Source organism: Mercenaria mercenaria, chromosome 11 (assembly GCF_021730395.1).
Source record: "Mercenaria mercenaria strain notata chromosome 11, MADL_Memer_1, whole genome shotgun sequence".
In the NCBI taxonomy this organism is placed as follows: Eukaryota; Metazoa; Mollusca; class Bivalvia; order Venerida; family Veneridae; genus Mercenaria; species Mercenaria mercenaria.
In genome coordinates, this window is record NC_069371.1 from 75,648,522 (window position 1) to 75,659,190 (window position 10,669).

Here is a 10,669-nt window from a genome sequence, read left to right on the forward strand (position 1 = left end):
AAAAACAATAATGATATTAATAATAACAATAAAAACAAAACATAAAAAAAGGTATACGTGTCTACCCTAACAGAAATATAAGAAATGGGTGAGATTAACTTCATTGACATTAATACAGCTGTTTCACTATGGAAAAATATTACATACTAAAAATGTTAAAAGGTAAGAAGAAAACTGTGAGCCTATCCGTATTAAAAAGTTACATGTAAGTGCACAATACACTTTTAGACTGTTATAAAAGTTAAATTTTAAGATACAAGAAATAATACTTTTGATCTATGTTAAAACTCTATAAATTTCAGTACATTTCTACAAAAAAATATTTATCATGTTTGGATCAGGGTGCTAGTTGATATTTTAAACAATTTCTTAATTGCACAGTAGTGCCCATATTACTTCAGATTCTTAATCTTTAGTTTGGTTTTAATTTTTTTAACTTTCAGTTAGCTTTTTCACATAAATATGAAGCGATGTAAAAAGTGCATGCGATGTGTTACTTTTCGGTGATAATAAGTTTCAAAATTTGAATAACGCTGTACCTTAATCGCATCTTTAAACACTTTAAGTTGACGAGAAAAAGGACAGAAGAAATAATATGTTACATATTGTGCAATGATGAGATGAAAATAAATAATAAAATAAATGTGTGAATTTCCAATCAACGAAAGAGAAATACTTCAGCTATAAATTTTACTTTTATTTACTGTATAAAAATAAAATTCGTTGTTTTAAAATACTGTTGCAGGCATTTTTCTGTGAATTTTACTGCATTTATCGTCAGTGAACTTAGAAACAAAAAAATTTCATCGTGAGAAAACCGATTAAAACCATTATTAGAAATATGTTTTTATTGCTTCAGCGTTTTCATTAGCTAATTTAAAGTGGTAAACCTTTTAAAATTGCCAGTATTTGAAATAATTTATGGATCCTTAGAGTGACATTATGCGCATCTTACTGTGCATAGTGTGTTTTTGGTGAATGGTTTACAATGCTGTGCGTTTAAATGTTTTAAATTAATGACAATGCCGCATAAGTATTTGTAGTGGATGTTTTAGAAATAAAGAAGTCGGTCTAATAAAATAATAGTTATTTTCTTCAATCATTTACGCAATGATCTCCCTTACCTATAGGTAGAGATTTCTGAAGTTGAAGGGAAGCAACTCCTGCGTGCAGTTTGACTTCTTAAAAAGACTGCCCCAGTCAAAATAAGAAAAGTCATATTTGGAAAGTTATTCTTCCGTACTGGTAACATGAAGAGTTTGGTATATTGGGTTAAAAGCTATTAATTCCTCCGCCCTTTTTACACACACATCTGTTTTAGCTGGATTTTTACTTGAAAAATGCGTATAATTTTACTTAACACAAATGGTCTCTAAATACATAATAATTTGTTATTTAACAATACAGTAAGGAACTGAAAAGTGGTCTCTTTATGCAAATGGAAATGGTCTCGTCGTCTGTGATCTGACGTTATATAGCATTATTAAAAAAAAATATAGTTGACAGTTTTGACTAACTGTGTAGACGGTAACGAGGCTTTATCGAAGCTTTGCCGAGTTACCGCAAAACAGTTACCCGAGAGCCAGATATTTCGAGTAATGATACATACTTTTTTGTTTGCCGTATTCTTTAATCAACAGAAGTAATGAAGTAAAACATAACATTTTTTCTTTTTAGCACTATTTTTTTTTTTATAAAAGCGTATGAATTCACGCATTCATTCATGCAGTATGTGAGTCTTCTTACACCCTGAGTTTTTCTAGCACCGGCTAAACCACGGGAAAATCATGTCTGGCATGCAAGAAAATACGTTCAAAACCAAATAAAATCAAAATCTCAAAAAAGAATGCAATGTTACTAAATCGTATTATATTTTTGAAGGAATCAAAAGAACACTTCACAAATTTTGGTCTGACATGTTTATCTTTGTTTAAGTTTGTAAAAGCGTTGCCAGTCCAAACTGACGTGTATATGAACATGCGATTTCTGGACAAATCGAACAATTTCACGGGATGTTTAAAGTATTGGAAGACTACACAACTATGTATTTTTAATTGAATATTAATATGTGCATAATCGAGCCATGCGTTTTTTCTTTTCTTAAATATACACCTAGTGCAGCACTTGCTGGAGAGATGGCTTGGCAGCCCCCTATAGTACGTCAACATAAAACTGTTTCAAATTTTTGGGTGCATCTGCGGATAGAATTAACAAGCGAATTGCACAATGGGCTATTTGTAAATCGCGTGTGTCATGTAAGAATTGGTTTTTCTATGTTAGAAATATACTAACTGAATGTAATTTAAACAACTACTGTGGCATAAATAACCATGTGTCTAAACGAGTTGTCGTAGAAAATGTTGTGAAGATATAAATGGAAAAATTTGTACACAATTGGGCATACTCTATTAACAGAATTGACAGCACGTCTGGTAGAGGGCGGAACAAACTTAGAATTAACTGTATTTTGAAATCCGGTTTTTGTGTAGTAAGTTATTGTAAAATGATAATGCCATTGCAACATAGGTCAGCATTTTGTAAATTTCGCTGTGGTGTTGCACCTATAAGGTTGGAAACAGGCCGGTACGAAAATTTAAGTCCATTTTGTGATGTTGTAGAAACAGAAAAACATGTAATTTTTAGTTGTAGCTTGTATGATGATTTGAGGGAGACTTTATTCCACCATGCATTGAATGCCGAACCTAATTTCCTTTCTTTATCAGAAACTGAACAGTTTATTGTGTTGTTCACATATCCATCACTAGTCAGAAGATGTGCCAAAACCTGTAGTGATATTTTAAGAAGACAATTTTATTTTTGTAAATAATGCTAAGTAGACTTTTACAATTGTTTACCTCTGTAAAAAAATGTTTAGCTCCACTGTTCGAAGACAATGGCTGCTACTCTCCTAGTGCCCTGGTGTCGGCGTGTGCCTTTTCTTTTTGGCTAAGTTTATTTCGGCAACCTTTGCTTTTCTTTGTTCTTTGTGCTTAAAGCTTAATGTAACTTCATGTTAACATTGCTCCGCATGCAAATTAAGTAGGAGAGTTTAAAGTTTATTGTCCGTTCTATACATGTTTACATACATAAAACAATCAATTTACATGGAACATACATGCATAGCCAATCTTTTAAAGTGAAAAAATTGGCGATGCTGAGTTCATTTGCATAAATTGACCATTTGTATTACTGTAATACATAGGATTCGGCAAGATAAAATTCTGACCTGACTGTAATTGACTAAACTGTCCAATATGATTTTCATTTTGAATAGAGTTCGCGCCTTTCTCAGCCATTGTTGTATTTCTCTTCTGAGGGTTTTCTTGTGTTTCTGGTGACTGTTTTGACTTTTTCCGTTTTCTAGGCATTGATTCAGTCTTTTCCTATGATATATCCAAATGCATGCACATTACACCATCATAATACACTTAAAATCCATTTAAAATCGAGATTTTTTCTCCTGCAAAAATTTTGTGACCACCATTTTTCACGCATGCGTATAAGAGCATTGGATGGATGGATCTAACAGCAGATTATGAATATAAACGGTCTGCATATGACACCAGTTTACCAGTTGAATAGCCAGAAATTAGACAGTCAGGAATGTAACGGAGGTCTGAGTCTGCAGGTATGTAACGGAGGTATCAGATTTAAATAATACAGCAGAGAACAAGTAAAGACGTGGAAACGAAAACAGAAGAAACAAAAACGTTTTAAATCCACTTTTCAGTTTATTTTGTCAGTCCATAATATAAATAACTTATAACAAATCTTGTAACAATACATAAGTTAACAAATAACAAAAGCACTATACAAAATGAAGTATGAATAAAGTCTTCAGAAACTAAGATGGCGATTAAGTCGACTGCGTTGACGTTTACTTGTCTTCTGTTTCTCTCCTTCCGTCCATGATTTTGACTTAACCCGAAAGTGACGTAAATCAGCCACGTGATCTTCGTGGAGCATTGGCTTGTAGTCTGCAGGTTCGCAGTATTCCTGGAATGAAAAGAAAGACTTAAAAGATGTACATGTCTACATAACTTTAATGACCTTTCTATAAGGGTGTATATGTTCAAACTCATTCGGCAAGGAATCAACGATAAAATGCTTCTATATTTGGTATCAAATCTTCAACACGCCTACCTTCCAATCGTTATGAAATTCCCATTGATCTTTGAACTTAAGTATGATATACGGAAACTCACGTCAGATACTAACCTTTTGTGTTGCGAAGAACGCTTTGTAACCGCCGTCCAGTAGATAGACTTCCGGAAAGTTGAGTCTGGGATACTGTTCTTTGTTCAGTTCACGGTCCTGACTTCTCAAGAATCGATACCTGTAAATGTAACGAATAAAAAGCATTATAACACGACACTCAGCATTACTTTTGTATATTACATTTTATATATGGACGTCAATGGAAACTGAGGCATTTGTCCAGGTATTTAACACCTGCGATTAGTTCAATTTAGTTTAAAAATATGATAAGTGGATAAGTTCTAACATAGATGAAACGACTGAGATGAAACTAAACGATACTTACATTTTCGGACCCCTTTCCGACGAGAATTCACAGTGGAATACGAGAATGTGTGGTTTCTCGGACGTGTCTCGTGACGGAAGAAGACTGTTGACGTCATCTTTTGTGTACATGTTGACGGCACCTTGGATATGACCTCCATCAAATTCGTAAGGATAACGGCAATCTACTATCGTCACTTTCCCTATCTGGTGGCTGTATTTTCCGTCCAACACATCTGCCATCGTTCCATGTGTGATTGACTTGAGGTCGCCATGTTTTCCGGGAACTGTGGGTAAAGTGTAGTCACGTGATCCATCAGCTACTAAATCACGTGATTCCAGACGTTCCACTGCTTTGATGACATTCTGTAAAAAAAGCCAAGGAAGGTTTAATTTCATTTAAGAATCTGAGTTGATGTGTATAGGACAAGATAGGGACGTAAATCAAATATGTACAAAACATCTAACAATCGCTTACACATATTAAAGAAATGATTGTCGCGTGGTGTTGATTTGTGTTTTATTTAAGACGTGGCTTCAAATTTTCATTTTATTGTTCACATTAAAAGTGACATTATGCGCATCTTACTGCACATAGTGTGTTTGAGCGAATTCTTTTATAAAAGCATTTTTCGGTTGCTGTGCATTTAAATGTGTTAAATTAACGACAATATAGCATAAGTATTTAGAAATAAAGAAATCGGACGAATAAAATAATAGTTCTTTTCTTCAATCTTCTACGCAATTATCTCCCTTACCTATAGGTAGATATTTCTAAAGGTAAAGGGAAGCAACTCCTGCGTGCAGTATGACTTTTCTAAAAGAGACTGCCCCAGCCAAAATACAAGTCATATTTGGAAAGTTATTATTTCTGGTAACAGGAAGAATTTGGTATATTGGGATAAAAGCTATAATTTCTCCCACCCTTTTTACTTGAAAAATGCGTATAATTCCACTTTAAAGATAATACTTAAGTACCTGGGTGGTCATGGCTGCGAAATCATCCTCAACCTGGCGGAGCTTCTTCGTGCACGGTGAGTAATCTGTAAGATCATCGTCGGCTAGACGCTTGACAGAGAACAAGCTTCTCCGCGCTTCTGTTTTGGTTTGAACCTTCGATCGTGAAGCGATTCAATCTGAAATGAAAAGGAAACAATTTATATTAACTGAACACATTTACTCATGTGCATGATTTTCCTTGTTTTACGCTGTTTTTTTTTTTAATTAAGGATTCCGAATTTCAACTATCTTATTCCATATTGCAAACTTGATGTACATATATCAAATCTCATGCATTGTGTTTAAAGCAATTCGGGTTTTGGGATGGAATTTTTCAGGAAGTTTATTTCCACCAAGTTTGGCATAGAATGTATGTATGTCACTGAAAAATGATAAAGTGACTGAAAGTAAATTAAAGATATTTGTAGATAAGCATGAAGTGGGTTAATTTTCTCCATTATTTCTTTGTTTACAACGGCCTGCTCCTTCTGCACAATAATTTATTTTATTTTTAAGGATAAATTACAAAATTCAGTTTGTACCTCTGGTCAGTTTTACAGTTCCTGAAATAAATGGGTTTTAAGAACGAGTCGCTTTAATGAAGCTGAGTGAGTAAAATCAAGCAAATAGTTATATACAAAAAAATGCATTTTTGTTTAAAACAATTGTCATTTTGCTTTAAAATACAATAAACGTAACTTACAGAGCAAGGCGTATCACCGACAAATCCGGAATCTACCGAGTCATCTCCCTTATTATTTGGTGTGATAATTGACTGTATCTCAGCATCAGTTGTCTCCCTGTATACCGGAGAATCTGTAAGGCTACCGAATAATCTCTGTCTGAAAGAAAAAGCAAATGATAATCATTTTTTGTTAAGTTTTAAGTTAAAGCTATAAATTAGCTGTAGATGAAGATATGTAAATTTAGGTACACATTAGGTACACATCTGATTTAAAGAATTTGAAATACTATATGCTACCAGTTTGTTAATATTCTTCAAGGCTGGATATTTTTATTTTCTTTTAACATAATGTAATTTACTTATTACACTAAATTTTGGAAAAGAAAATAATCTATATTATTGAAATATACATGATTGCTGTTATGGTATCAGAGTAACGCAATAAAAATATTTGAACTCATAATAAAATGCTTGAACAATGAAGTTATTTACCTGATAGACATGGTCCACTTTTTTATAATTCCACAAATACTATGTACTAAGTAGTATATTATACTATGTTTTTGCTATGAAGTCCGTGAATAATTTAATTTCATGTCCGTTTTCTTGGATTTATATATTTTTTCTGTTGTCAGGATATACAAATTATCGAGATGCTAATTATGTTCCTCCGCTTTGAGACAAAGTTGACAGACGAGTAAAGTGAAATAAAATGTCCTTAAATATTCACTCAATGGCCATTGTTATAATACAGTCGAATAGGGAAAACACTGCTTTTAATTAGCCAATACAAATTGTTAGGTGCAAACTGCGTTTGTGCGTTACGGAGGTTATACAATTGGTTGTCAGTCACGGAGGGTGAATTCTGTAACATCCGAGATTCTGTCAGATAGTAAAACAGTAAATGTTTGATACTTTTGATCACTCGTGATCAATGTTTGATTTATTTAAGATTATCGTTTGACACAAAAGGTAACTTTGTCAAACAAACCTTTAAGACTTGTCTATTGTCCAGATTATTTTGTTGACATCTTTATCTTTAATAGTAAAACGATTTTATCTAAAATTGTCAAAATATCACAACCAGATATTTTAAAATTCAAACATTGTCCTGAAAGTCGATTATATTTTCTCTTCGAATAAAAGAAAAATATAAATCACTACATATTCTTTATACTCTAAAACGCAACTATTTTAATTTAATGCGCTGGTGATGAAATGAGATCTGAGATGTATAAGTCTTAATACCAATACCAATACCACTACCAACCAATACCAAAGATTTTATTCGCATAAAACATAAATAAATACAATATTTATAGTGATACAGAATAATACATCAATTTTAATTCAAGGCGCTATAATAATTAAAGTAGTACATGATATAAAAACCCCGTTCAAAAGATTCTTAGTAAATCTTTCTTCAGTTTATGATATATCAACGGAGTTCTGTTGCCTAAGATGGAAATGTCAGATTGTTTTGTTGTTAGTCTTCTTTTCATTTAAATAAGCATGTTATATTATACAACGACTTTAGACAACAATTTATACCGTCGTACTTTTGGAAAAGACCGAACATGATGAAGTTTCTAGATCTGATCAAGTCTGAAAATAAAATTGTAATAAAGAAGTTAGGAATGTATGTTCATAATACATTTACTGTTAGAGTTTCAAGTTTCAAAGTTTATTGGCAAATCGGCATAAATACAATACCTTTGGCCATTAAACAAAATAAATACAGTACAGATGGCCAACATTTACTTCACAATACATACAAATGTTAGAAATGAATATCTGTTTAGACGTTAGGGTTAGAAATTGAAATACACTTGTATATATGAATTACATGTTACATGTTTTGTTGGTATGGAAATATTACTCCTGTTACAAAAAAACTTAGTCACATTGTTTTAAATCATGTTATTGCTTTATTGTCTTTGTGACTAAAACATTTAGTCATACATCCTACAAAGATTAATTATACGTATGAGAATAGCCAACATGTTAACCTTTTGATTTCGTTTTCGATAAAAGGTCCACTGTAGTTTGAAGAATTATTCCCATCTAGTAAACTAGTTATACTTCTTGCCTCGTATTAGAATTACGTATTTTCCCGTTCCTTTTAATTTAATTATGGTCCTAAAAGTCTTAATCATGTATTAGTATATAACATTTATTATTGATATGCATGTAACCTTCTCCGAAATGCAATGTATGATGTGTGTTATGCATATATTTGCAATTTTCACTGTTCGTCAAACATTTATTGGACTGTTGTCCTCATGGGCTTATGAATTAAATAAATATACTTGAAACTTGAAACTATTAACAAATCACAATTCCTACCAATCTATTCTATAACCCTTAGCCTGCTAAAATTCTAAAATGGAATGGTCCATCATTCAATTTGGACAGTACCATTTATTATTCGATGGGATGTTCAATGAAAATTTACTTACTGAATAGCGAACAGTAACGCAGATCTGAGAATGCTGGTATGTAACGGAGGTCTTAGACTGCTGGCATATAACGCAGATCTGAGAATGCTGGTATGTAGCGGGGGTCTGAGACTGATGGTATATAGCTCGGATTTGTGACTGCTGGTATGCAGCGGGATTCTGAGACGGATGGTATATAATGCATATCTGAGAATGCTAGCATGTAGCGGGGGTCTGAGACGGATGGTATATAGGCAGAACTGAGACTGCAGGTATGTACCGGGGATCTGAGACTGATGGTATGTAGCGGAGGTCTGAAACTGATGGTATGTAGCGGAGGTCTGATACTGTTGGTATGTAAATGAGGTTTAAGACTGATGGTATATAACGCAGATCTGAGAATGCTGGTATGTAGCGGGGGTCTGAGACTGATGGTATATAGCTCGGATTTGAGACCATACTTTAAGGTAAATGTACGACTTCCAACATACAAAACACAAATACGTACTAATGGACTGTATTTGTCCGTAATAGCGGTAATTCGTTCTCAAATATGCTTCCGTGGTGTTCGAGAAAAGATCTTAATTTTATGTTTTAGCGCATTTGCATTAAACAGGTGGCCAAGAGAACATATCTCACTCGTAGAATGTATTTCACATAAATGATAAAAAATTATACTCATATTTGCATGTTTTCGAGAAAGAAAGGTATATATTGTGAGGACCATTTTCTGAGACTACAGGTATATAACGCAGATCTGAGACTGCTGGTATATAAGGCAGATCTGAGGCTGCTGGTACATAACGCAGATCTGAGAATGCTGGTTTGTAACGGAGGTCTTAGACTGATGGCATATAACGCAGCTCTGAGAATGCTGGTATGTAGCGGGTGTCTGAGACTGATGTTATATAGCTCGGATTTGAGACTTCTGGTATGTAGTGGGGGTCTGAGACTGATGGGATGTAGCGGGGATCTGAGAGAGCTTGTATATAACGCTAATCTGAGAATGCTGGTATGTAGCGGGGGTCTGAGACTGATGGTGTATAGCTCGGATTTGAGACTGCTGGTATGTAACGCAGATCTGAGAATGCTGGTACGTAACGCAGATCTGAGAATGCTGGAATGTAGCGGGGGTCTGAGACTGATGGTATTTAACGCAGATCTGAGAATGCTGGTATGTAGCTGGGGTCTGAGACTGATGGTTTCTAGCGCAGATCTGAGACTGCTGGTATGTAACGGAGGTCTTAGACTAGTGGTATTTAACGCAGATCTGAGACTGCTGGTATTTAACGAAGATCGGAGACTGCTGGTATATAACGCTGATCTGAGACTGCTGGTATGTAGCGGGGTCTGACACTGCTGGTATATAACGCAGGTCTGAGACTGGTACTGGTATGTAGCGGGGTCTGAGACTGCTGGTATTTAACGCAGATCTGAGACTGCTGGTATGTAGTGGGGTTCTGAGACTGATATTATATAGCGGGGATCTGAGACTGGTGGTATGTAACAGAGGTCTTAGACTGGTGGTATGTAACGGAGTTCTTAGACTGCTGGTATGTTACGGAGGTCTTAGACTGCTGGTATGTAACGGGGGTCTGAGACTGCTGGCATGTAGCGGGGATCTGTGACTGATGGAATGTAGCGGGGATCTAAGACTGTTGGTATGTAACGCAGATCTGAGACTGCTGGTATATAACGCAGATCTGAGACTGCTGGTATATAAAGCAGATCTGAGACTGTTGGTATGTAGCGGGATTCTGAGACTGATGGTATGTAGCGCCGATCTGAGACTGTTGTTATGTACCGGAGGTCTTAGACAAGTTGTATTTAACTCAGATCTGAAACTGCTTGTATTTAATGCAGATCTGAGACTGCTGGTACGTAACGCAGATCTCTCGCTGGTATGTAGCGGGGGTCTGAGACTGCTGGTACATAACGCAGATCTGAGACTTCTGGTGCGTAACGAAGACCTGAGACTGCTGGTATGTAGCGGGGGTCTGAGACTGATGGTACATAACGCAGACCT

General features: G+C 34.9%; 1 protein-coding gene across 1 annotated transcript; it reads right to left on the reverse strand.

The window, feature by feature from the left end:
* Positions 1 to 3,837: 3,837 nt before the first annotated feature.
* On the reverse strand, positions 3,838 to 5,207 carry LOC123531147 (M-phase inducer phosphatase 1-like). Its single transcript, XM_053518217.1, has 3 exons — positions 4,544 to 5,207; positions 4,219 to 4,336; positions 3,838 to 3,996 (listed from the first exon to the last, which is right to left on the reverse strand). The coding sequence occupies exons 1-3, from the start codon at positions 4,918 to 4,920 to the stop codon at positions 3,838 to 3,840; spliced, it is 654 nt and encodes a 217-aa protein (XP_053374192.1). The 5' UTR covers positions 4,921 to 5,207.
* Positions 5,208 to 10,669: the final 5,462 nt, after the last annotated feature.

Excerpts from the sequence above, each read along its gene's own strand:
- LOC123531147 (XM_053518217.1), bottom strand. The coding sequence starts at position 4,920 with ATGAAATTAAACCTTCCTTGGCTTTTTTTACAGAATGTCATCAAAGCA. Across the intron at positions 4,337-4,543 it reads TCGGAAAGGGGTCCGAAAAT|GTATCGATTCTTGAGAAGTC; the intron begins GTAAGTATCGTT and ends TTACATTTACAG. Across the intron at positions 3,997-4,218 it reads CGTTCTTCGCAACACAAAAG|GAATACTGCGAACCTGCAGA; the intron begins GTTAGTATCTGA and ends TTTTCATTCCAG.